The sequence below is a fragment of the Mauremys mutica genome, chromosome 3 (genome assembly GCF_020497125.1).
Source record: "Mauremys mutica isolate MM-2020 ecotype Southern chromosome 3, ASM2049712v1, whole genome shotgun sequence".
Classification (NCBI taxonomy): Eukaryota; Metazoa; Chordata; order Testudines; family Geoemydidae; genus Mauremys; species Mauremys mutica.
The window spans coordinates 118647513-118674802 of record NC_059074.1 but is presented as its reverse complement, the minus strand read 5'-3'; the positions used below and the strand labels follow the sequence as shown (position 1 = coordinate 118674802).

Below are 27290 nucleotides of genomic sequence, written 5' to 3'. Positions count from 1 at the left end.
CTGGGCACCAAGAGTGGGTTCTGATCCTGCTTTAATCACTGCCCTTAAAATACTGGCTACAGGGCCCCAGACTCAGCCTCACACCACCGTAGGCTAGGGCAGGTGCTGAGCTGCAGCCATACTCAAGTCAGCTTCTTGGGCCCCCCTGGTCAATTTAACACTGATTGTGGGGGTAAAGCAAGACATTCCCTGAATGCAGCCCACATACACCCATTCTGCACCCCATAGAGTCCCAGAAGCTACAAACTGCTCCTGTACAAATGTCTGTCCCAAGCCAGAATCCAGTAGGCCCAGCACGGTGGTTCTCTCTGTTGTGATTGGCACACCATACCCCTTCGGGCCCAAGGGTTCCTCCAGGAATTCTAAAGCACAGGCATGGCTCTAGTCACACTGCATCTAGGGACTGTCTTTATACCCATGGCCTTCCTGATCCCAGGTAAAGCTAGTTAGAAGACATCCCCCCCACCCTTTAATTTCATCAGTACCCCTCTACTACTGGCTTAGGGAGCTTAGGTTTCTGTCACTTTCTTCAGAGCTCTGTTTGTTGGCGTCACAAAGAGTGTAAAAAGTAACACAACACCTTGGTTAGGAGGTTCAGACGGGGGTCATCTGGCCTCCAATAGCTACCAGCAGGACCCTTTCCAACCCCAGGGGCCTCTACAGCTACTGCAGCCTCCTGCTCTGGTTACCAGAGTGTAGCCTCTCTCTTGGTTCCCCTCTCGGAGCTGAGTTCTCCTTTATATTGTCCAGCTGAGAGTATGGGCCATCATGAGATGCTGTATCACCTGATTCAGAGCACCTGTTTGCTGAGCTTCTCTACGGGGCAGGGTTGGCTGCTCCCTGTCCCCCAACCCTGCCTCTGGGCTATTAAAGGGGCAGATCGGGCTTTGGATCAGGCTCCAGGTGTCAACGCATTGCAACTGAAGATCTTCTTTCTCAAGGTTAAATATATATTTTGCAGAATAATGCAGAGAAAAAACTATTCTGCCTTAAAACAATTTAATTTCTGCCTACTTCTATGCTCAAAAAAAGCAGTCAGAACACAGCATTCCTGTACATTTCATCAGGAATTTTTAGATGAAGTGTTTGTTTCAATCAGAAAATGCTGGTTTGTCAAAACTTAAACTTTGTGAGAAGGGGTCAATTTAGATGAATTTCCTGTTTCAGCGTTTAAGGGGGGGATGAAGTTGTCAAAACACAACATTTTGACATTTTCCAAATTAAAAAAGTTAAGTTTTTCAGTTCTAAATGACTCTCTTATTTATAGTAAAAAAAGTCAAAATTGAAGCTGAACATTTTGAAATTGAGATGAAGTGTTTTGATTGACTTGAACTGAATTTTTTTTTTAGTTTGCAAAAGTTTGAGATTTTTTTTTCATCCTGATTTAAGATGGGAAATTTTTTTGAAATCTCAAATATTTTCATAGGACAGGAAAACCCACACAGCTCTCTAAATGGCAGTGTTCTCCAATTCTGCAACTGGTTCACCCACCTCACACACTTTTTATTGGTCCTAAGCCATCTTCCAAATCTATATCTGAAATTAACTCTAATATGTATTATACTTCTTTGTCAGTTCAAGCTAACTAAGGCATTTGGGGAATAAGTCAGAATAAGACTTTAGACTAGTCCTGATCCAGCAAAGCTCTTAAGCAGTGTCCGTAATTTTAAGCACACAAGTAATTCCATTAAACTCTCATGGGACCTTAGTCCACTTCTTTCCATGTCTATAAACCTGCAGTGACATACCTGGATATCCTTGGTGGGGGATAACTGCTGACTTGTATCCGACGAAGTGGGTATTCACCCACGAAAGCTCATGCTGCAAAACGTCTGTTAGTCTATAAGGTGCCACAGGATTCTTTGCTGCTTTTACAGGTCCAGACTAACACGGCTACCCCTCTGTTGCTGACAAAATATATAACTGATTTTCTTCTTTAAACTAGTTTTCTGACTAAAAAATTTAAAAGGATTCTGGGCTCAGTTCTGTTCTTGGCTGCATTGGAGTAAATGCATTAAAGACAATGGGAATTGTGTCCATGTAATGGAGGGTAAAATTTAGCCCGTCAGGATACTTTATCATTACTATGATGACTTATTGTTCTTAGTAAACACTTGGAAACTTGAAACAGAAACTTAGTACCTTACAGAATGTGGCCAAATTCTACAGTTTTATTTCTTTGGCATTACCTCATATTATAACCCTTCAATTAAACTAAGTTATAGTATACTAATGGAAAAAGTTTAAAACCTAAGCTGATTTGTTAGAACCAACATGACTTGCCAAACATATCCGACCAATCCTTTTGCTTTCCTCTCCTTTGTCTGTATAAATTATAAGCATTTGGAAGCAGCAATTTGTTTTCTTATATGTCTGTATAGCACTGTGGTTCTCAACCTATTTACCATTGTGGGCCACTTCCAATACTCCCTGTATGGCCCTGCGGATGTCACATGGACTGCAGCTGTGTGCTGATTGAGCTGCAAGCACCCATGGGCCGTGGGCTGAGAACCACTGGATAGCATCATGCACACCACATAGCTCCTAGCTCTCTTTAAAGGCTGGTATAGACAGGGACTTGTTTTGAAGAGGAAATAATTTCTTCTCATTTTGAAGAGGTCCTCCAGGACCCATCCTTCCAGTCAAGCATGCTACTTACTCCATTCTCCTCGCTCCTGCTGCCCTGGAAAGCTTGCTTGACTCACAAAGTCTGACTCCCATGTGGCAGACTGCCAGGCTGCCCCATTTAAACTTCCTCTTATACTGTACTCAACATAAATACTTAACTAGAAATATTCATATGGTGACAATTGAGTAGAATCATTATGTTCTAGCAGCGATTACTACATCAAAAGAGAGCTCTGTCACATAAGAGTCCTTGTGTCTTGAGTCAGCATATGGAGCAAAGAACATTTTTTATATGTAATTGTAAGCCAATTCCAAGCACCATCATGAATCAGTTATTCTAAGTGAACATATGTGATGACGACAACTTTTCTATTAGCTTTAATTCTAGTTCCCTTACAATTATAATAGCTACAATATGTCAACAGCACAAAACACTTAAAAAACGTGTAATAGTTTAGCAGTTTACTAGCAGTTATGGTTGAGTTGTGGTCACATTTTAAACTAGAGGTAATAAGCAATACATTTTTGTTTTAATTAAACATGCAGCTATAGCATTTGGCAACTATCAAAACATACCTTTGAATGCTTATTTTCTACCACCAGCTGATTATGATTCTTCTTCTAAAGCCAGAACAATGCCCCCAGCATTTGTAGAGCTGAAATGTACAACAATTAACAGTCAAGATAAACTGAGTCATAAAAGTCCTTTTGCTTGTGCTGCCTTCAATACATCAGTTTTTTATCACCTCAGAAATAGAGATGTTCTCTTTCTCCTAGGGAAAAGGCAAGGATGATTCATGAAGGATATTTGTGGTGTCTTTTTTCTTGTTGCTTACACATCTGTTGTATGGGAAGCAGGGAAAATTCTGGTGAGAATCACGTGGTAATTTGTGACTAATGTAGTTATTAACTAGAGTTTGTCATCCTTGTGACAACTTCTAATACTATTCTGTTTTTCATTTATCTTAACCTTTAGAAAATGTTAACAGTACAAAACCACTGCACAGCTAAAATAATTAAAACACAAAAGACATGCATGCCATCATTTGTTAGTGAGGGCACTTCCACAGATTTGCTGTGTGGCCTTGGGTAGGTGACTTAACTTCTGTATCGCCATTTAACCATCTGTAGAACAGCAATAATATTTTTCTTCTTTAGGGGGTTAGGTGTTTGGTTTAATTCTAGAAGAACTCATTGAAAAGTACATGTAAATACAAAGTAAAAGTAGCATTAAATATAGATAAACTTCAAAAGGAAATAAATACAAAGACAGGATCTCAAAGAAAGCATCCCTTGGGCATTCATAAGGCTACATCAACACTACAAGCTAGGGGTGTGATTCGCCTGTACATATACTTGCGCTAGCTTGCTGAGAGGTACTAGAAGTATAAATAGCAGTGTAGCCAGGGCAGAATCGGTAGCAGCAGCAGAGGCAGCCACGCTGCTATTTATACTCATGCTAGTTCGCTGAGAGCTAGCATGAGTATATATACACGTGCTGGGGAATCACACCCCAAGCTCATAATGTAGATGTAAAAGCAGCAAAGAGTCCTGTGGCACCTTATAGACTAACAGACGTATTGGAGCATGAGCTTTCGTGGGTGAATACCCATGCATCCGATGAAGTGGGTATTCACCCACGAAAGCTCATGCTCCAAAACTTCTGTTAGTCTATAAGGTGCCACAGGACTCTTTGCTGCTTTTACAGAACCACACTAACACGGCTACCCCTCTGAATGTAGATGTAGACTGAATTTCACTAAGATTTATAGATCTGAACCAAGCACAAGCATGTTTTACCATAAGGGCTGAATTTTGATGATAAATGAACAATTGCTGTTATCAAAGCAGTGAATTATTTAGAATCATTAAATCCATTTCTTCGGTTTTTAGTTTTGTTTGAATCCTCACTGAGGTTAAATTGGTACCATTTCTTTTCTCTGATCATGTTTCTAGATGAAGTATACAAAAACATACATGACTATTCTTTAACTTTTATTTTGTGCTATTTCATGATTAAATAACAATTTGAATCTTCCCACTTTTTCTCTGATCTAGTTTTCTTAACATAAAACAAATTGATTAATGTTTATCTTTATAGTATTACCTTATATAATTTTAAAAAATAAGTTAGGTTTATTGATATAGTTTGACAATTCGTCATCTTTCTTTTTACACTCAGGATTTTGCTACAGTACTTAAGCTGACTGGTTAGAATTTAGTTGAGAGGCCTTGTCTTCATATATGTATTGCTAGTACTGCTCCGAAGAAGTAAAAGAATGGCCCATAAACTTCCCCCATACATCTTCCAAATAATAAAGCACAACAGGACATTTGCTGAAGGAATGAGATCTGAATCCTATTCTGATTGATTTTAGTCTCATTGACAGCAGAAGCAACTGTAGCAAAGAGAAGTATGTTAGGAATATAGGAGGGTGGTGATATGATCACATATTGAAATTAAATCTCTTTAGGAATTTTATGACTCTAATGTCCTCAGAAGAGGTTTCTAGCTTTGTTACCAATGACTGGAGACAAAAGAGGTAGTACAAAATAGCAATCAGCTGTTTGTGTAGCAGCTCCACATTCAGGTACTTGGGCCAGTTGCATGGCTTAGGATATGGGCCTTACGTCTAACCTGCCTCCTCAGATACATACTTGTATTACCAAAAATTTGAATAAGATGTATCTGAAATATGAAAAATATCATAATGCTAAAGCTTAGCTCCATGGAATCTTATTGTCATCATAATTGAACATGGGAACAGCATGCCTGTCTTCTACTTCTATGGTCAAAAATCCCCAGATGCTCTGTTGTTTAACTAAAAGTGCCCAGTCTTCACACATCTTTTATATATATATATGTATGAATGAGAGATGTGTGAAGACTAGGCACTTTTAGGAATATATATTTATTTTCCTGGACCTATTGGGTGAAATTCACCTTTCTGTAGAGGGTCAGCACAGGGCTTATCCACCATTGAAATGAGGTGGTGGGATTTATGTGGTGCAGATGTCTTTTGCTGACCTAGTGAACAGGAGTGAATGATACATGTAGATTATACACTCAAGTATAAATTATTGTATATAAATAGAAAAAAAACCAGCGACGAGAGCCTTTTTGGGAGGTGTCTAGCTACATGTGATTTTTACAGATTTTTCATTTACGTCAAAGACCCAAACTGCAGCACTCAAGGACTACAATTGCATGACACTCATCCTCTGATTTTGGGTCCATTAACTAATATGTTTTATATGTCTTGTATATTTAAGTTGTTTTGTTTGTTTATGAAATTAAGAATATTATCAATAGCATAAGGAATCCAGTGTGATTCAGGAACAATGACTAATATTGACACCATGAGCCAAATTTCATATTTGGTCATTTAGCACAGTGGTTCTCAAACTGTGGGTCATGACCTCTTTTAATGGGGTTGCCAGGGCTGATACTAGACTTGCTGGAGGCCGGGGCCAAAGCCCAAGCCCAAGCCCCACCACCCAGGTGCAAAGCTGAAGGCTGAGGGCTTCAGCTCTGGATGGCAGAGCTCAGGTTACAGGCCCCCTGCATGGGGCTGAAGCCCTTGGGCTTTGACTCCCCCCCCACCTCCATACAGGGCGGTAGGGCTCAGGCTTTGGTCCTCCCTCCTGGTGTCATGTAGGGATTTTTGTTGTCAGAAGGGGGTCATGGTTCAATGAAGTTTGAAAACCCCTGATTAAGCATTTGGATGTACTTTTAAGACAGCCATGATGGAAAATTAGACTACATTTGTGAGAGAACACACTAGAGTGGAAATTACTTATACAAAAGGGAGAAAAGTTCTACAGCAAAATATAGTATGTCTCAGTGAAGTAAAAGGTATGTGTAAGCATGCGGGACTCACCGCTGCAGCACCCCCTGCTGGTCATCTCCAGGTGAGTTCCCCAGCAGCCAGGCCTATCTCTCTCTCCAGTCAGTGAGACTGTTGAGCTCTTGGCTCCCAGCCTCTTATATAGGGCCAGCTGAGGCCTGACTGGGGCGTGGCCCAGCTGCGGCTGCTTCCCCAATCAGCCTAATAGCTGCTTTCCCTGCCACAGTCCTCTCCCTGGGCTGTTTTAAGCCTTTCAGGGCAGGAGCGGGGTAAGCACCCCGCTACAGTATGTCACAACTTCTCAGCCATGGCATGTAAGCCTCATGCCATATTAAGCTGTAACCCTCACAGCTTTTGGAGTAAAATTCCTTTTGCTTCCTGATTCAGCACCATTGAAATCAATGGGAGTTTTGCCATTGACTTCAATGGAAGTCAGATTGGTGCAGAAAGACTGACATTTTGCAGTTGCATGTATTGTTTGCTTCAAGGGAATAATATGTACCTTCCAGATTTAAGTCTCCGCTCCTTTTGTTTTAGAAAAAACATGATAGACATTTCTAGGATTTTAAGATACAATTTTCTTTGATTTCTCTGAACATGAGAAAGGAATAATTTTATAAACAATTTTATAAACAATTTCTATAAAAAAATTTATATATCTACACTTGAAAAAAAAAGGAAAAAAAAAAGAAATTGCTCTCTTTTAGGATTGCTCAGAGTTAGATCTCTAATCTCTTTTCTGATTTAAAATAATCTCCAAAATCATCCTTTGCTATAAATATAAGGAAATATGACTTTATATGTATAAATACAAACATCCAGACTAAAGCTACCAATGCTACTACAAGAAGTTAAATAATATACCTACAAAAATTCATCCAGACAGAGCAACGCTTCTACATTTTTTTGTGGTATTTGTCATCTACCCTCTCATTTAAAATTGCATGGACTCTCTCTCATTTGCATAATATCCTGTGGCAACTACCGCAATTGTTTACATGGAAAGGTAACATTAGAGTGTCTTTATGTATTTGTTTCTGTTATTGTGATACACCAGCTAGAAGAAGGAGACCTAGAATCATCTGACCACTCAGCTCTCTGCAGTGCACCAGTACAATTTGAGAAGAAAGCAGAGTGTTTTTTTTTATATCAGAGTAATTTAAATCACTGCTTTTAATCATTTAAATCAGCAAGCAGGAAATCCTCAATTTTAAGCTTGCTCTGCATTTATATTTTTTAGTTATTTTCCTAAAGAAAGATTGAATTTCAGTTGGTCAGTAACCTTAAAACATGTTGATTTGCAACTAAATATAACCTTTACACTAAATTTGGTACTTCTTTTTGCCAACCAGGAGGATACACTATATCTGTACATATTTATTTAAGTAGTTATATAGCTTAACTTACATTTATTCAGATTCTTTACATTTTTATGTTAGAAAATGGTGAATGATGAACTTTTTATTTACTAGAATTAATGTTTTCACTTGTGATTTGTGTCAAGCTGAATTTGGATAGCAATTCAAATTCAATAAAAATGCACAAAAACAGCACTTATAATTTTTTAAATTAAATCTACTTTAAATGTGCTGGATACATAAGAAAAATGTTTATCAAAAAGTGTATCAAAATATGTTTTGGATTTAAATCTGATTTATTAAACAAAGGAAGTTCTACTATCTGTAGTTAGTGCATTAAAGTGATGGTTTCTGGTCACCATGTCTTTTATCTCACACCTAGTTTTTATACATAGTTTGGAAGAGGAAAACCAGCTTTTCTGCTTTTTCAACTGCCAGTTAGTTTCTTGACTTTGACTGTACTATTCATTATTCACTGAACAATTTGAATAAAATGAAATGAAGAATATTTTCTTCCTGCACCTGCAGAAGAGGCCGGTTTAGTACTTCAGCAAACTCTATGCAGGTGTTTGGCAGTGACTTCCACCAGTTAAGAGGTTTGACTTTCTTTAAAACTTAGCAGCAAACATGTACTACTTGATATTTTTTGTATTTAAGTGGTTTTAATAGATTATAACTTTAGGCCTTAACATACATAGTAAATTTCATATTTAATTTTAAATAGGTTTGTGTTTAAAAGATAAATCTGTATTTAATTTAAAATTTTAAAAATCAATTTTTAAGAAAATCATCAATTTTTATCTACCCTGGATAGAAATAAAAATCTAATCCTTCCAAGCTTTTCTACTGGTAAATGTTGGTAAACATTGATTTCTCCATATACATGCAACCCAATGAAAAAATATTTTAATTGATAATCTAAATTTACAGATAGGCAAAGTAAAAAAAAAAAGAATTAGGCGTGTGAATTAACAGTAAAAACAGGTATGATTTGTTGATTTGAGGATATTTACTTGGTATATTTTGACATGCGATGTTGACAATTAGTGTTTTAATGGTTTATAACTTTTTGACTCTCAATACCTACTGTCACTTAATAATTTTCTGACACCCCCCAGTAACTTCCCACAACTGTGAAAATGCAAATAGACAAAAATCTAAAAAAATGCTTAAAATAAGCATTGATATTATCCATCAAAATTATTTTAAAAAAAATTGAATTCTGCCAAGCCTAAATATAGAGTGGCTTTGAGGAAATTTTAAAGCCAGGACAGCTTCATTTTCATTGGGATTCCCTTTACAAAATAAATTTTCCTCCCTCTTCATGAATTTTAATTTTTAAAAGAAATATATTAAAGTAATATAAAGTATGATACACCTATATTAATTTATGATTATGTAAATAATATGGCTGAGATTCTGGAAACATTCATGCTTAACTTTATGCACTGTGAGTTCAATTGATTTCAGTGAGACTACTCATATTGCATAAAGTTAAGCACACATGCAAGTCTTTGCAGGATCAGTGCATTATACCCTCCTAAAGGTTAGAATTCTCTCTGCTTCTCTGTTTCTCTGCATAAGCCTGGAATACACGATCCAGAAGACAGGTTAATAAACATTCCTATGACAATACAGAGTAGAGTAGTTAAGATTAAGTATGATGTGCTGCCTAGACTGACCTTTTAGATGCTATTTTCTTACACCTGTAATTTTTGAATAATTAGGGAAGATTTATGGTACTTTTTCAATCCAGCATGAGAGCTGAGACTTTGAAAAAGGGCATTTTTTCTATTCTCATTTTAGAGGTCATTTTGCACATTGGCATAAAATCACCCACAATGAGTGTTCCACTTTACCTAGAAAATTAGAGAATTACCTTGAGCTAGCAGGCTGTCCACTCTGCTCTTAGAATATTTGGAGGGGCTGCATGCTTGTCATTTTCTAAGAATAACTCACTATTTCTGTATGCTCACCAAGATCTGCATTTGCTAACTGATATGACAGCAATAATTTTGAGATTTGGGGAAAGGCAGTAAGAATAACATCTCTCTGTGATTCTCTTAACAAATCCAAAGCTTCTGAATTCAGTATAGGGCCACCTCTCTCATCTGTATGTCATATAAAATTAAGTAAGGATGATTAGAATATAAGACGTGCATACTGTATACTGCTGCCAGTCACTATTCCATCTCATAGTATCTAACCTCATTTGACATGGAAGCTAATGTAAGCAATTTTAAGTGGCACAAGTACTAAAATAGAAAACTAATAATCCTCAGAATCTGGGTTGCCTTTTATGAATGTCAGACATTAAAGAGAACATTCCTTTGAAAAACTTTCATTCCAGGATTCATAGAGATGCTCCACCCCCACTCTCTTTCCATTCATTTTAATATGAACGGACCCGTAAGTGCTCTCTGTAATAGTGCGATCTCCATTTTTGTATGACATTCTGACAACAATGTACATTAAAAAGACATTTATTTAATGGAAGATGCTTTTAGGTCCTCTCTTTTTTCCCCAAGATGGGATCATTAGGTTAAGATAAAAAAAAAGTTATCTGTAGCTATTAGAGATTATTTAATGCAGTGAGGTAGATGAGACCCTTTTAGAAAGAAGCCTGACAGTCAGAGGTGGAAAGTCACTGCAATTTTTTTGGTAAGAAAAAACAGCATCAGGTTTTTCAGTATCTATGATAAAAATATAAAGTTCAGTTGCGTGAATTTCACTTCAGAGAGTTGTCTCCAGGAACTAAGCATGCTGGGATGTTAAAGTCAGGGAACGTGGTACAAGTTGTTCACATATGGTTAGGTTTAGAAAGACTATGTTAGAGAGGGACCTGTGATAGTGAAGCTAGAAGAGAAATGTACAATACATTCTACTGGTGTTCAATTTACTAGACTTAATTGAAGATATCATTGCAATTGAACTATGTGCCCTAGTGTTGCTGACAATAATAAAGAGCCATTTCAAAACATTGCATAGCTCCGTACACTGCACATTAGCTTTTATTATTAAATTAATTTTAGTTTGAGACTATTGGTATGTATTGCCGGAATGTGGAAGGTAAAGATCACCATGTAATTTGTGTTCATAAGAAAGGCTTTGTTAGGTTAGGTTCCACCTGAAGAGCAGTGATTTTTAAACGAGAAGAAGAGGGTTTAGATATAAAGTAAAAAGCATGCTAGTCACCTCAAAAGAGCAAGTAAAGGCATGGGGCCCAATTCTTGAATCTGATATCAGTAGTACAAAGGGGTTGTACAGCTGGAGTGACCAGCCCCCTGAACATTTCCTCAGCATGGGGGAATCACTGATTGTGAGCATTGGCCTGCTAAACCCAGGGTTGTGAGTTCAATCCTTGAGGGGGGTCACTTAGGGATCTGGGGCAAAAATCAGTACTTGGTCCTATTAAATTAATAATGTAGAGCCGGCTGTATGCCATCCAGGCCCCAGCATAGGGTGTACGGCTGGTTTATAGGGGTCACGGCCAGAGTACAGCAGCACTACAGTGATCCCCAGCTGCTCACCAGCCCTTTTGGGCAATTGGCAGTTAGATGCAAGTCAGAGCAGCCCTGAGGCTGCTGTCAGTTACTTTGGGGATTGAGCATAGCTGGGCCAGACCAGAGAATCGGGCTCATGGTTCCTGGAAGGTACTGGCTTGTCCCCAGCCCCTGAAGGACCCACTGCCACAGCCAGACTCTTTTGAGACACAATTCTGACATAGGGGGAACCTCCCCCACCCCCAAAATAGTTCCTCAGCCAATCCCTGGGATACAGCTCCCAGGCACTTTTCTCCTTTGCCTCTCTCAGTCCTTCCTGCTTCAGGACCTATTGTAGGATTCTTCTGTGCTCTTTTAACTGAGCACTGGCTCCCAGGTCTCACTCTCTGGAAGCTCTTTTTCCCCAGCAGATTCCTTCTGCCTCCCTTCCCACGGGAGGCTGGCAGCTGCTCCCAGAGAATTTCCTACTGTTCCTGTTCCCCCTTCTTTACTGACTGCCTGGCTCTTTATAGCTGCAGGTGCAGCCCTGCCCTCTTAATTGGCCACATTAAGGGTATCTGTTCTAGCACAGAGGAGCTGGACTTGCTTCATGTAAAGGGTCCAGCCACCTTGTGACAGTCTCTGACCAGAAGAGCTTACAATCTAAGTTCAGACAAATAAGGTTCAGAGGTGGGCAAATAATATTGGAAGAGAAGGGACAAAGATTACAATAAGAAGATTATTCGGTCACTGAGATACGCACATCTTGGTTCCTTTACATCAGAGGGTTTGTTTTCTAAGTTATTTCAGTTCTTATAGGGAACATGGCAGAAGTAAGATTTATGGGGAGATTTGAGTGCAGGGTGAGAAGTGCTCTGTATGTAAGTTTAGGAAGAGCTTTCCAGCATTGAAACAGGCACAGAAGTAGAAGTGGGAGAAGAGAGCATCAGTGGTGGATGACGGGGAGAAGGGGAAATACATTATTAGGTAAAGAACCCCAAAACAAAACACAACACTACACACAGTTTTCTTCCCAGGAAGGAGAGAGAGAAAACAAACCACTCATGACAAACATTAGCCACATTGCTTAATGCATTACTGAAAGTTGCCCACATAGTACAGTGATGAAGGTGGCTTAGGAAATAATATTGTATACCATCTTGTGAGTAATACGGATATGAAAACTTCCCAATAAAAGTTAATAGCTGTGACATCTCTACTTCAAGCAGGATGACGCTCTTGAGAAATGCTGTAATTACATGATATATTTTTTATTATTTAAGTGCCAACAACAGGCTGGACACTGTACCAGTCACAGAATATTATAGACAATTCCTCCTTTGAAGGGCTGACAATTTAAAAGATAATATGGAGAAGACAAGATGCAGTAGTAAATTTTCAGGAGATATTAATTTGGAGTTATAATTTATTATTATCATCATCACCACCACCAATGGCATCACAGAACAAGTGAGTTTATAGAAGGGATTTGAAAGTAGAGAGACTGGTAATTTTGTGCAGTGGGATGAGAAGAGCATTTTATGCATGGGGGTGGCATGGAGAAAGGCATCGAAGCTGCAATGAAAGGAGGCAAACAATGGGACATTGAGTCTAGCATCACTGGCAAAGTAATATGATAATGCAGATGAGACGCACAACAGATTTGTGATGGTCCTTAAAGGCAAGAAAAAGATGTTGACTATTCCAAATTTTATGTTCAAAGTGTGAGGAAAGAATTGCTTTCCCAGGAAATGAGTTCCTTTTATCTGCAGAAAAAAGACGGTTACTCACCGTTGTAACTGTTGTTCTTCGAGATGTGTTGCTCATAGCCATTCCATGTAGGTGTGTGCGCGCCGCGTGCACGTTCGTCGAAAGACTTTTACCCTAGCAACTCAGTGGGTTGGCTGGGCGCCCCCTGGAGTGGTGCCACCATGGCGCCGGATATATACACCAGCCGACCCACCCACTCCTCAGTTCCTTCTTGCCGGCTACTCCGACAGTGGGGAAGGAGGGTGGGTTTGGAATGGATATGAGCAACACATCTCGAAGAACAACAGTTACAACGGTGAGTAACCGTCTTTTCTTCTTCGAGTGATTGCTCATATCCATTCCATGTAGGTGATTCCCAAGCCTTACGTAGGCGGTGGGGTCGGAGTGAGATGTTGCAGAATGCAAACTACTGAGCCAAAGGCTGCATCATCTCCGGACATTTAGACCAAAGAGGCAAAGGTCCGGATAGAGGACCAGGTAGTAGCATGACATAGCCCCTGGAAGGGTGAGTCGGAAAGGCAGCAGAAGAAGCCTGAGCCCTGGTGAAACGAGCGGTAAGGTGGCTCGACGGAACATGGGCCAAGTCACAGGAGGTGCAAATGCATGATGTCACCCACAATGGAAAGCTCTGGGAGGAGACAGGCAGGCTCTTCATCCGGTCTGCCAATACAACGAAGAGTTGGGGGCGTACAAAAAGGCTTGCCCGCTCGACATAAAAAGCGAGCGCCCTACGGACGTCTAGGGAGGGCAAATGCGCTCTCGTCGCGATGAATGGGGCTTCGGAGAGAAGACCGGAAGGAAGATATCCCGGATGATATGAAAGGTCAACAGCACCTTAGGGAGGAAGGCCGGACGTGGTCACAACCGCCCCTTGTCCTTACGCAACATAGTGCACCGTAGGTCCACTGTGAGAGCCCGAAGCTCGGAGACTTGCCCAGCCGATGCAAAGGTTACAAGGAAAGAACTGTCCCTCAGGACAGGTATCTCAGCGAGCATGTTGTCAGCGGCTCGAATGAAGCAGGCATAAGTCTGCTTACAACCAGGTTGAAGACCCAAGAGTTGGTGGGGCGGCGAACCTGGGGGCATTAATGCCCCAAGCCCTTGAGGAACCTAGAAACCCCAGCGTGTGAGAATATGAAGCGGCCACTCCCCTTTGGGAGGGAGGTAGAGACGGCTGCCAAGTGCACCCTTAATGATGAACTGCGCCAGACGCTGCTGTTAGAAGATCATAGGCAATCCAAGGGGAAATGGATCGGAACCTCTGTGGGGGAAACCTTGTGTTTCGTAGCAGCAAGAGAAAGACTGCCAGTTGGGTAGATACGTTAACCGAGTGGAAGGCTTCCTACCCCCCAGGAGAATCCTGTAGAACCGAGGCAGAACAACGTAACTCGGATCGGTTTAGGCCCACAGCCGGCATGCGGAGATGTGCAGGGATTGCGGGTCCAGGTGGTAAAGTTTGCCGTGATCCAGCGTTATGAGGTCTGGGCAAAGAGGCAGGGGAATCGGTTGGCTATCGACCGGTCTAGCAACATGGTGGACCAGTGCTGCCTGGGCCACGCTGGAGCGATCATGATCAGATGCGCTCTGTCCCTGCGGAGTGTTAGCAGGACCTTGTGAACCAGCGGGAGCGGTGGGAAAGCGGACGGCAGACAGCTCGTCCACGGCATCAGAAAAACAGCCAAGATCGAGTCCGGGGAGAGGCCTTGGCATGAGCAGAACTTCTTTCTTGTTCTGTTCTCGCGAGAGCAAAGTTCCGGAAACGTAATGGATAACATCCGGAGGAATCAACCACTTGAGAGACAGGAAGGATCTGCTAAGGCGATCCGCCAGAGTGTTCCGGACCTCTAGGAGAAAGGACACTACCAGGTCCGTTGATTGAGCTGTGCAGGAGTCCCGAAGCTGGATAGCTCCCTGCCAAGAGAGGAGGACCGTGCTCCTCCGTGCTTGTTCATGCAACGGGTGTCCGTTGTGTTGTCTGTGAACACCAAGACACAACAGCCTTGTAGGTGCTGCTGCCGTGCCTGGTACACAAGGCAGACTGCCCTCAACTCCCGGACATTGATGTGCAAGGGCAGCTGTTGAGCCAACCAAAGGTCTGGAGTGGGAAACTGACCCAAGTGAGCACCCCAGCGTAGAGATGGGGGTGTCCATCATGAGGGACACCGAGGGTGAGGTGGATGGAACAGCACCCCTGCACACATCAGGGAGGGCGTCGACCCCCAGTCGAGGGAGCCTAGGACGCTCGGGGGGATTGAGGCGACCATGACCATGCTGTCTCTGGCCGGGTGGTACACTGAGGTGAGTCACGATTAAAGTGTACGGAGGCGAAGCCTGGCATGTTCGGTTACGCACGTGCAGGCAGCCATGTTGCCCAGAAAAACCTAGGCAAGTTCAACCCAAAGTTGCCGGGAAGGTCTGTAAACCTTGTACGATGGTTACCCTCGCGCGAAATCAAGGCATAGGTAAGCAGGCTGTGTGATACTGAAGTCCAGGGTGGCCTCAGTTAAGTCTACTCTCTGAGTGGGAATCAGGGTGGATTCCGCTATATGAATCATGAGGCCTAACCACAGGAATAGGACCTAGTCGACGCCCACACGAGAGGTAACTTGGGCCCCGGTGGCCCCTGGAATGAGCCAGTTGTCCAGATACGGAGCATGTGTATCCGACGGTGGCGGAGAGGGCAGCGACTACAGCTAGACACTGTGAATACACAGGGGGCTGCATAGAGGCCGACCGGGAGGACCGTAAACTGGAATGACAGTTACATCATTACTTGTTGAGCTCCCGCAGGTGTAGGATAGGTCTGAGACATCCCTTCACCTTGGGGATCAGAAACTAGTGGGCTAGAACCTTCTGTCCCTTCGTCCTTGGAACCTCCTCAATAGCTCCGATGGTGAGGAGCGCCCGCACCTCTTGCAAGAGGAATTGCTCGTGAGAGGGGTCCCTAAGAGGGATGAGGAGGGATAGGCTTTTGCCCGATAGGTGTTAGGAGGACCCTGATTTTGGCCCCTTGGGGTCCCGACCTACGCCTATGACTGCCCCAGCATCGCCTGCTGGCAAAGCCCTGTCCTTGTCTAGGCGCAGGATAAGGGCGGTGGGGCTGGCGGAGAGGTCGGCAGTGAGACATTGGCATGTAGATGCCGAGAGGGAGTGCGTAGTGACATCGCTGTCCTTTGGGCCTTGCAGCCTAGGGTCAGTTTGAGAACAGGCCTGTGTCGTTGAAGGACAGGTCCTGCATAGTGTGCAGCAGCTGCGAGGGAAGGCTCGATAACTGGAGCCATGAAATGCGCCTCATGGCAACACCCGAGGCCAGAGCCGTGGCTGTGGAGACCGCTACATCCAACAAGGTCTGGAGGTAAGCTTTCGCCACTTCGGCCCTTTTTCCAGGAGGGCATCAAACTCTTGACGGGCGATTTGAAAAACCTACTCCGTAAATTCTCTCACCGCCGCCCATAGTAACGGCTAAGCAGGACTTGCTGGTTCACTACGCGAAGTTGCAGGGTGCCTGCCGAGTACATCTTATGGCCCAGGAAGTCCATTCGCTTAGCCCCCTTGGACATAGGGGCTGGTACCTGTAGGCCATGGCGTTGCGTCTCATTGACGGACTAGATGACAAGGGAGCAGCGGGAAAGACGTACATATAGGTGCCCATCGCCCCTGAAGGATACCATGCACATGCATTCAACTCCCTTGCCCACGGGCGGGATAGTGGCCACTTGGAGATTCATAGTGAATGCCACCCGTCTCGGGAGGTCCTGATAGGCCCCCAGGCCGATTAAGGGAGGGCCCAAGGAGTACACTTCTGCCACCGCCTCATCTGGGGAGGAGGGAGAAGAAAGGCCGGGAGCAAGTGGGTCCTGTGTGGGCTCACGCTCCTGGATGACCTGCTGATCTGGTGGGATGTGGGAATCCGGTGGCAGAACCGGACTGCCTCCGTACCAGTCGGAGGGGGACGGCTAACTGTCGCCCCTGGTACCCAGTGCTCTGATGGAACAGAGCGCGATGGGATCATAGGTAGGCCTTTGGCCTGATGGCACGCCCAAGATGTACAGGGTAGCCACTGATGGGGGTCAGGGTCCTGGCCTGAAGCACCCGGAAGACTCTGGTGTGCACATCCGAATGGATGGGTATGGAGAAGTTAAAGCCCTGGGCAGAGTCTTCCTCTCTAGCTCATGGCGCTCGACGCAGCACCGGGAATCGGTACCGTGAGGCCTACCGGTACCGGGAGCGAGAATGGGACCTGCGACCGGAGCGGTGCCGGGAGGCTGACCGAGTTCTCGAGGCTCGACGCTGGGAGTGGCTACAGGAGTCTAGTGCCTGGAGCGGTGCCGGGAGCTGGATCGGCACCGAGTGTACCAGGTCGGGAAACGGGACGCTGATCGGTGCCGCGGGTACGACCGGTACCGATATGGGGAACGGTGCCAGGACCGTGAGCGGTGCCGGCACCGGGCTTGGCGACAGGACCGAGAACATCTGCGGGACCGCGATCGTGAACGATGCCGCTCTGAGGTGCCGACGCCAGGTGGCCTGAGCAAGACAGGCTCGCCAATAGACAATATAACCCGCACCGGCGGTGCCGGGGGTTAAAGCAGCGCAGGCTCTGCCCTCGCCATCAACTCCCTCGCTGTGGAAATGTTTCCGGCGTGGAGGGAATAGTGAGCTCAACCACAGCTTGCACCGGCGAGCGTTCAGGTGCTGGACTCGACGGCTCTTGCGTGGCCGGAGTCGACGGTGCTGATACTGTCGTTGCCGCCGCAGGTACAGCGCTCGGGCTGCGGCTCGACCACGGTTCGTACCGGGGAGCTTTCCAGCACCGGACTCGACGGCTCTTGCCTGGCCGGAGTTAACAGTGCGCATATTGTCGGTGCCACGGCAGACCTCGGTGCCGGGCGATCCGACTGAGCATCGCGCTCAGCTGCGGAGCAGGCGGCTCGGACGCAGCTTCATAGCGAACTCGACCACGGTTCGTACCGGGGAGCTTTCCAGCACCGGACTCGATGGCTCTTGCCTGGCCGGAGTTAATGGTGCGGATATTATCGGTGCCGCGGCAGACCTCGGTGCCGAGCGATCCGACTGAGCATAGCGCTCGGCTGCGGAGCAGGTGGCTCGGACGCAGCAAGGATATTGTGCCTCTTCATCCTCCGGGAGAGGGATCCATGCCGAGTGGACGTCGGAGCCAGCGACGGCCGGTGCCGAGAGGCCTTGGCGGTACCGGCGATCCGGTGCCGAGGGAGCGCTCCTTGAAGACTAACCAGCGCTCGGTGCCGAGAGCGGAGGAGCAAGAGCTGCCTCCCTCAGGAGCTGTTTGAGACGAAAGTCCCGCTCCCCTTTGTTCTCGGATTAAAGGCCTCACAAATGCGGCACTTATCTGTGAGGTGAGATTCCTCGAGGCACTTAGGAGAGGATCTCTCGTCAGCATCGGCTTGTGGCCGGCTGAGCATTATAAAACCCTGTGGACCGGGCATCGGACCCGGCACCGGGTGAGGGGAAGGGGATAAACCCGAACCCCTGTGAAATAAATACACTATACTATACTACAAACAAATAATATAAACATCTGAACTATATACTTAACGAGAGAAACTACGAGTAGCTAGGGAAGTGGAGGTCAGCTAAGCTGCGCTCCACTGTTCCAACGACTGACACGGGCGGTAAGAAGGAACTGAGGAGTGGGTGGGTCGGCTGCTGTATATATCCGGCGCCATGGTGGCGCCACTCCAGGGGGCGCCCAGCCGACCCACTGAGTTGCTAGGGTAAAAGTCTTCCGACGAACGTGCATGCGGCGCGCACACACCTACATGGAATGGATATGAGCAATCACTCGAAGAAGAACAAATAAAAATTCAACATTCGTAAAGCCAGAGCCACCACAAGAGGTTTAGTGCTTTCTGGATAAATACATAGTTGTCAGAATAGGCCTTTAGTATTTTTATTGCTCAGACAAGATTGTCTGGGATATTGTGTGGTTAGTGGTTTGGTCTCTGAGTTGTAATGAGTTAGCTGTTAATAGGGAGGCATTATGTTTTATTGGATGCTTCCCTCCCTTTCTGAAGCTTTTATACTGTTGCTTTCAGTTTTTCTATGACATTTTTATGGATCCTCCATGTATTAATTGAGGGTGAGAGCTTATGAGTTCAGCATTTAAATTTTGGTAATTAAAAAAAATAAATAAAATGAAAACTGAATGTAGAGGTGTAGCTGAGAAACATTGGACCAGATCCTCAACTGGTGTCAAATTTCATATTTATCTTCCCTGACACCAGTTGAGTTATAACAATTTACGCAAGTTGAGGATGTGTCCCATTATCTCTTTTAACACCAAGATATTGAGAGCAAGAGTGTTTCAGTGTTGAGAATATATAGTGTTGATTGACTGATTAGCAAGTAATGATTTGAAGTAAACCTAAAGTACGGAGAATTGTTTGCACACACCAGAGCACTGGGGTGACTGAATTACAGGATAGGAAAACAGCTGAGCCACAGAGCTCTGATGGGTATTTCCTGCTGCAAGTACTTGCATTTACTTGTCAACAGTTGTTTAACATAATTTGGGTTGTCCCTTATGTCAGCTCTGACACTTGGGCCTGGTCTACACGGGGGGGGGGGGGGTCGAACTAAGGTACGCAAGTTCAGCTACGCAAATAGCGTAGCTGAACTCAAAGTACCTTCGAAGTACTTACCCGTCCTCACGGCGCGAGATCGAAGTCCGCGGCTCCCCCGTCGACTCCGCCACCGCGGTTTGCGGTGGTGGAGTTCCGGAGTCGACAGGAACGCGTTCGGAGTTCGATATATCGCGTCTAGATGAGATGCGATATATCGAACTCCGAGAAGTCGATCGCTACCCGCCGACCCGGGCGGGTAGTATGGACGTACCCTTGTATGCAATATCCTTAAGATATATTAACTCTCCAATTCATCAGCAAGGCTTACCTGTGATTGAAAGATCTGTCCATTTGATATGAAGTGAGAGGAGTAAGAAATGGAGTGCAGGGTGAAATAATTTTGCGTTAAAATCCCTCAAAGAGGATAATATAACTCAGTTTTCCTCTTATTTCTTCATACAGTATTTTTCACTTAAGCAGCAGTGGACGGGGCATTTTTTTCCCTCAACTAACGTCCTAACATGTTTTCTTGCATTGAATTTTTTTGAATTATGGCATCTCTAAAAAACGTGGTCATTTCTTTAAAAATTTTGTTTCTCGTTTCTGTATTTTGGCCACGTTCCAGCAACATTTGTATAAGGAACTGTAGATTCTCTGTCAGAATTTCTCTTTCACTGAAGAATTTAATTAAGAAATATCCAGAGGTATTTGTCATTTTTTTATTGTTACTTTTTAACACACACAATGCCCTCTTTAATATGTTAGAGGGGATGGCCCAGTGGTTCAAGAAGCATTACATTTGAGATATCTAGGTTCCCTGGATCCAGAGTTCAGAGCAGGACTGAGTCAGTCCTTTACTCTTGAGAGGCAGATAAATTGAGTTTGCATGCAGTTTGTTATCCTTGAGTACCAAGGTCCTGTCTTCTTTCTGGGGACATTATAGATCCCCTGGCACTTCCTAAAAGTGAGTTGGCCAAAACATTCCCTTCAGTTCACCCCTTTCCTTGTTTTTCATCAGGATTTGCACTGGTTCCCTTGCTTCCCAATTGTGGCTGTACTTTAGTAGTGCTATATGTAAAACAGTTTAGGATGAAAAGGGCTATATAAATATACATTTTCTACAGAGAGAAGCCTTCTTTAAAGAAATAGGACATTGCTACTGCCCTGCAAAATTTGCCATAAAATTAGACCAGTGGTTTTCAATCTTTTTTTCATTTGAGGACCCCTAAAAAGCTTTCGAATGGTGGTGCGGACCCCTTTGAAAATCATAGGATATGTCTACACTACGAAATTAGGTCAATTTTATAGAAGTCGATCTTTAGAAAGCAATTTTATATAGTCGATTGTGTATGTCCCCACTAAGCGCATTAATTCAGCAGAGTGTGTCCTGAATACCATGGCTAGCAGTGCACAGTGGGTAGCTATCCCACAGTCCCCACAGTCTCCGCTGCCCATTGTAATTCTGGGTTAAGCTCCCAATGCCTGATGGGGCAAAAACATTGTCGCGGGTGGTTTTGGGTACATGTCATCAGTCTCCCCTTCCTTCCTCTGTGAAAGGAACGGCAGACAATCATTTTGTGTCTTTTTTCCTGGGTTACCCGTGCAGATGCCATAGCATGGCAAGCATGGAGCCCGCTCAGCTCACCGCTGCTGTTGTGAGCGTTGTAAACACCTCGCGAATTACCCTGCAGTGTGTGCAGAACCTGGCTAGGAGCCACCAGCACGAGGACGAATGTGTAGAGCACATGGACACAGACGTTCCTGAAAGCACGGGATGTGGCAATTGGGACATCATGGCGGTACTGTCCGCGAATGCATCCTGATTCTTCAGGGCAAATCAAACATTAAACACAATTGCTTTTAACCCCTGTAGTGTAGTTACAAATGTGCACTCACCAGAGGTGCCTTCTCCGGCTTCAGGGTCCTGGAACCCGCCTTGGGAGGGTATTGGCTCCAGGTTGATGAAAAGCTCCTGGCAGCTGAGGAGAATGGATTCTCTGCTTGCCTGCTGCGCATTCTTCCTCATGCACAAAATCCTCCTCCCTGTTGCGTGAGACTCCCCCCTTGCAGGTATCCACGGACAATGGTGGGGTAGTGGTAGGGTTCCTCCCTAGAATGCCATGCAGCTGATCACAGAAGCAGTGTGTATGGGGCTCTGACCCGTAGCGACCATTTGCCTTCTTTGTCTTTTGGTAGGCTTGCCTGAGCTCCTTAACTTTCACACGGCACTGCTGTGTGTCCGTGTTGTAGCCTCTCTCCACCATGCCCTGTGCGATTTTAGCATATATATTAGCATTTCTTCTGCTGGATCGGAGTTCTGCCTGCACAGATTCTTCTCCCCATACAGCAATCAGATCCAGTGTCTCCCGTTCAGTCCATGCTGGAGCTCATTTGTGATTCTGGGACTGCATGGTCACCTGTGCTGCTAAGTTCGCCATGCTGACCAAACAGGAAATGAAATTCAAAATTTCCCAGGGCTTTTCCTGTGTACCTGGCTAGTGCATCGGAGTTGAAAGTGCTGTCCAGAGTGGTCACATTGGAGCACTCTGGGATAGCTCCCGGAGGTCAGTACCGTCAAATTGCGTCTGCACTACCCCAAATTCGACCCAGCAAGGTTGATTTTAGCGCTACTCCCCTCACCAGGGAGGAGTACAGCAGTCGATTTTAAGAGCCCTTTAGGTCAATGGAATGGAGTTGGTTGTGTAGACGCATTGCTTATAAAATCGACCTAGCGCAGCTAAATTCGACCTAACCTTGTAGTGTAGACCAGGGCTTAGACTGTGGATGCCCAGGGGTCTGTGGACCACAGGTTGAAAACCATTGAATTAGACTAACCCTGGAGACGGTGACAACAGGGTTACAACAAATACAGATTTGATTATACTTATTGTTATTTTGATATGCAGTGTATGATATCAGATTATATTTTAATCTTGCAGCAGACATTTTTATCCATTGAAGCTTGACTCTGTAGACAGAGATAGGAATTTCAGATCTAATTTTTCCTTGCTATTGCTGTACACTTTACATGCTCCCTGTAAGCTGTTGGTCGGGGCTCAACTCTCCGGCTGGCGGGAGGGGAGCCACACCGACTCGCTTCTTTTCTTCTGCTGGTCTTTTAGGAGTCACAGGGAACAACGTTAGACCGCCAGGCCCTCTGGTACAGGGGCTGGCCAACAGCAGTTCAAATAGGCCCAGGCCCTCTGGAGCAGGGGCTGGGCAACAGTAGCACAGATAAGCCCTGGCCCCCTGGAGCAGGGCAGGGCAACAGCAGGTCGAGTAAGCCCTGGCCCTCTGGAGCAGGGCGGGGCAACAGCAGTTCAAATAAGCCCTGGCCCTCGGGAGCAGGGCAGGGCAACAACAGTCCAGATAAGCCCTGGCCCTCTGGAGCAGGGCAGGGCAACAGCAGTTCAGATAAGCCCTGGCCCTCTGGAGCAGGGCAGGGCAACAACAGTCCAGATAAGCCCTGGCCCTCTGGAGCAGGGCGGGGCAACAACAGTCCAGATAAGCCCTGGCCCTCTGGAGCAGGGCGGGGCAACAACAGTCCAGATAAGCCCTGGCCCTCTGGAGCAGGGCGGGGCAGCAACAGTCCAGATAAGCCCTGGCCCTCTGGAGCAGGGCAGGGCAACAACAGTCCAGATAAGCCCTGGCCCTCGGGAGCAGGGCAGGGCAACAGCAGTTCAGATAAGCCCTGGCCCTCTGGAGCAGGGCAGGGCAACAGCAGTTCAGATAAGCCCTGGCCCTCTGGAGCAGGGCAGGGCAACAACAGTTCAGATAAGCCCTGGCCCTCTGGGGCAGGGGCTTGGGTAACAGCAATCAGTCCCAATAAACCCAGGCCCTCTGGAACAGGGGCTTGGGTAACAGCAATCAGTCCCAATAAACCCAGGCCCTCTGGAACAGGGGGGCTGGGCAACAGCGATCAGTCTCCATTAGAAGGTTCACAGGTTCAGACCCTCAGGCAGGGGCTGAACACAAGGCACCCAGTCAGTTAGTGGAAGCCCAGGCCCACAGTTAGGGCGGGGCAACAACACACAGAGGGCTCAGACCCTTTTACAGGGCTGAGCAGCAGTTCAGTTTATAGGCCCAGGCCCTAGCTCAGGGCGGGGCAGCAACACACAGAGGGCTCAGACCCTTATACAGGGCTGAGCAGCAGTTCAGTTTATAGGCCCAGGCCCTAGCTCAGGGCGGGGCAGCAACACACAGAGGGCTCAGACCCTTATACAGGGCTGAGCAGCAGTTCAGGTAAGCCTAAGCCTGAGCGCTGGGGAGAGGGGGAGACTGCCACCCGTGCATGGGGTGGCAGGGGGGACACAGGCCCACCCACTCCACTGTGTCCCAGCCCGGGGCCCTATTAGCGGCTAGCACGGCCGCTGGTCAGTGGGGTCCTGACCGAAACACACCGACATGGGCACCTCAGTGCCTATAGCCTGACAGGGGTCGGCTATCCCCGGGCTACAGTCCATCTCCCCCTCCGTGGGTACCTGCTCCTCGGTCGCCGGGAGGTCGGGCCAGTCCATCTGCATGGGCTCCTCGGGACCAGGGCTTGGGGGCAGGTCCGGCAACTCCTGCTGGAAGTCCGGCCCGGCTGCCTCCGACGGCTCCTCCGGGTAACAGCAGGGCGGAAGCGGCGGCGGCTCCTCCTCGTACCGGGCGGGAGGAAGTCCTGGCGGCTGCTCCGGGTTCCAATCCCGGGGAAGTTCCGCAGGTTCCTCTTCGTACCGGGCGCGGGGCAGTGGGGGCCAGTCCGGATCGCCACCTCGGGTCCTGGAGGGTTCCCAGTCCGGAGCTCCCGCCGGCACGTCTGCTCGTGGCGGTGGCTGGCTCCTGACTGAGGTCTGGCGTTCTCCTTTTCTACTTCCTGTCCCGCCCCTTGACTTCCGGGGGGCGGGGACAGGAAGTGGTGGCTCAGCCCAGCTGGGCTTCTGGGGGGGAGCGCCCTCTGCTGGGCAGGAGGGGAGCCACACCGACTCGCTACACTCCCCTTAAAAAATATCAAAACCAGGCTTCCTATTGCATCACATATATTCACATCCTAGGATCAAACAGAATTAAGTTATGCAATATAGTTGAGGGATTTTGTATCCACTTTTTGGAGTCCCTGATTCATTCTTATAGACTACCAGGCTTTCATTAAAGTGTCTTTCTCCCATTTAAAATGTTCTTATCCTTTCTTTCTTTCGGAGGAATATGCACTTCAGTCAAAATCTGTACTCCTGCCATTCAAGTAATTTCCCTTCTTTCCCCAAGTAAACATTCTTAGTTATATTATGTCTGTGTAGTGAATCATTTGGAAGCAAATTATCTAAGGAAGACAGTCTGGACAGTCTTGCAGAGTTCTGAACCCATGGGGTTGTCCTTAGATATGTTTGTTTTCTGGCTGGTTAATTGAGATTAAAATGTCCACAGGTGGAAAGCCTTTGATTTTAATTGCTTTCGGGGTCTCTCTGTCTCTTCCTCACCTCAGGCAACCAGATTTTGTTGAGTAACCCAAGGTTGCGAGGTGTATCTGTCTTGATCTGTTTCCTTTACAACAACTGCTGACTAATTTAATATTTTTAACCTCCCTTACAGATGAAAGAATTTCGTAATAAAATGCAATCAATATTTCCAGCAATTCCTAAAAGTGCAGAGCACTCAGTCGAATGGGAAGACTTACTGAAATCCAAATGAAAGGAGCAGAAAGGCTTCAGAATTGTATACTTCAGTGGGAAAAACTGCAGAACTTGTGGGAAAAGTCCATCTAAAAAAATAAGAAAATCAGACTGATTTGAACGCATGGAAATGAGCAAATTTAGTGACTGTTTGCTGAACATGGGGACGGCAGTTATTATTTTAACAGCAAGAGAACTGTTATGTTTTTGCTGTTACTTTTTCAGCATTGTCATTAGAGTTGAATTATGGAGAAAAGAACCTTATGGGATACCTTGAAAGAAGAATATAACTGTATGAGAACGTGTTTCAGTAAAACAAAAATCAAACAAGAAACTGATCTTGAGTGGATATTTACAATAAAATACAGTTGCAAACTCTTACCCTCTCTTGCTTCTTGGATAAAATTCTAGGTTGTTTGGAAAATAAGGAACAACAGTAATTTCATTGACATTTACCTGTCTTATTAGGAATAAAGGGGGCTGAGTCCATCACATCAGATCAGTTAATCTAGTCTGTAGCAAAGGCATGTAATGGGTTACCTCAGTTCCTGAGGATAGAGGAGATACCTGAACAATACCTACGGAGGGAGGGCTGAACACATCCAGCATACCAAGGATATACAGGAAATACCTATCTGGTGTTCTTTATAAAGTGAAGGATGTTTTCTCTATAAAAAACATTTTTTTGATCAATTGTCTATTTTTTTATTGGGACTCTGTAACAACGGGTCTGATAGCTTGCACGAGAACCTGTAATGAAAATGAAGATGCTATAAAACAGTGCGACATCCGGTCTGCCCTATACCACAAACACTTTTCAGCTAAGAAGCCATGTGGGCAGGTATAGCTTTTAGTATCTGTGTGGTTCCTATGGCTCTGCTACCTGGTGAGTCCTAAGTAATGTGTCATTTTTCATGCTGAAATGATCTCATTGTGTGGGTGTAAGCTAAGAAAGAAAAATGTCTAATTCAAATGTATTTGCAGAACTGTAGATCTAAAACAGTTGTAAAAAATATTTTTAATATGTAAATTCTTCCAGTGAAACAATCTCCCCAATCAGTTATCAGATTTCTTGTATTAATTGCTCACGGTCCAATTAGCCAGCCATCAGGTTTAATAAAGTGCTGTTGAAGTGTAACCTTTGTGTTTAAACCTTTTCATTTCTAGGAAAGAATATTTTTAAAAAAATCATAAAGGTCAAATGAATAATAGAATAGCGTGGTTTCTCACTGTAATATACCACAAAGATATTATCTTTGAAGAAACTGAAGTGTAATAACTGACAGCATTTAAATAGCTTACCTTACGCATTTCAATATTAAACAAATCACTCTTCAACCCACATCCAAAGATGGCATTATTTCATTATTTCTGTTAGTTCATATATAGTATTTACTAACTATAGTATTGCCTAATGCTATGGCAGCTTGGTGCTGACTTGCCAAGATTTAACAAGATGGATGTACCATTTGCAAAGCCAAAGACAATCAAGTGCTAAACAAAATAAGTGCATGTTGCATCATGTCCTTAAGATGGCTAGGCTATGGTTGAACTGCATTCTTGCTTCCACACAGCTAATAATGTTCTTAGGAATAGACCATCCCATATGTGGTAGCACTTCTAAGGTCCAGAGTCCACCACAGATTTTAAGAAGCACCTACACTCTGGATTGACTTCTTTGGTGTTCCTAAATTCAATAGCAGTTACTACTTCTGTTCTTCTAAGCCTATAGCAGTAACCACAGTTCTTCTAAGGCCTGGTCTGCACTACAGGGTTAGGTCAATGTAAGCTGCCTTGTGTCTACTTAGCTGTGGAATTGCCTTCAGTTAAATTTGGCTCCCACAGACACAAGTGCCTCTCTATGCCGATTTAGTAACACCACTTCCCCAGGCGGCATATAGCCATGGTCAATGTAAGTAGGTTGACACAGTGTCAGTGTAGACACAGCGTT

At 45.0% G+C, this 27290-nt stretch overlaps 1 protein-coding gene across 2 annotated transcripts in view; it reads left to right on the top strand.

Moving 5' to 3' along the window:
• The window catches only part of TMEM242 (transmembrane protein 242), a 59973-nt gene that overhangs the window by 19998 nt on the left and 12685 nt on the right, over nucleotides 1-27290 (top strand). Inside the window, exon 4 of one of the 2 annotated variants that reach the window (XM_045008663.1) lies at nucleotides 25260-26477. The exons of the other annotated variant lie outside the window; for it this stretch is intronic. Within the exon in view, the coding sequence (XP_044864598.1) occupies nucleotides 25260-25358 (99 nt within the window). The 3' untranslated portion in view covers nucleotides 25359-26477. Of the gene's footprint in view, nucleotides 1-25259; nucleotides 26478-27290 lie in introns of those variants that run through there. 2 annotated transcript variants of the gene reach the window in all.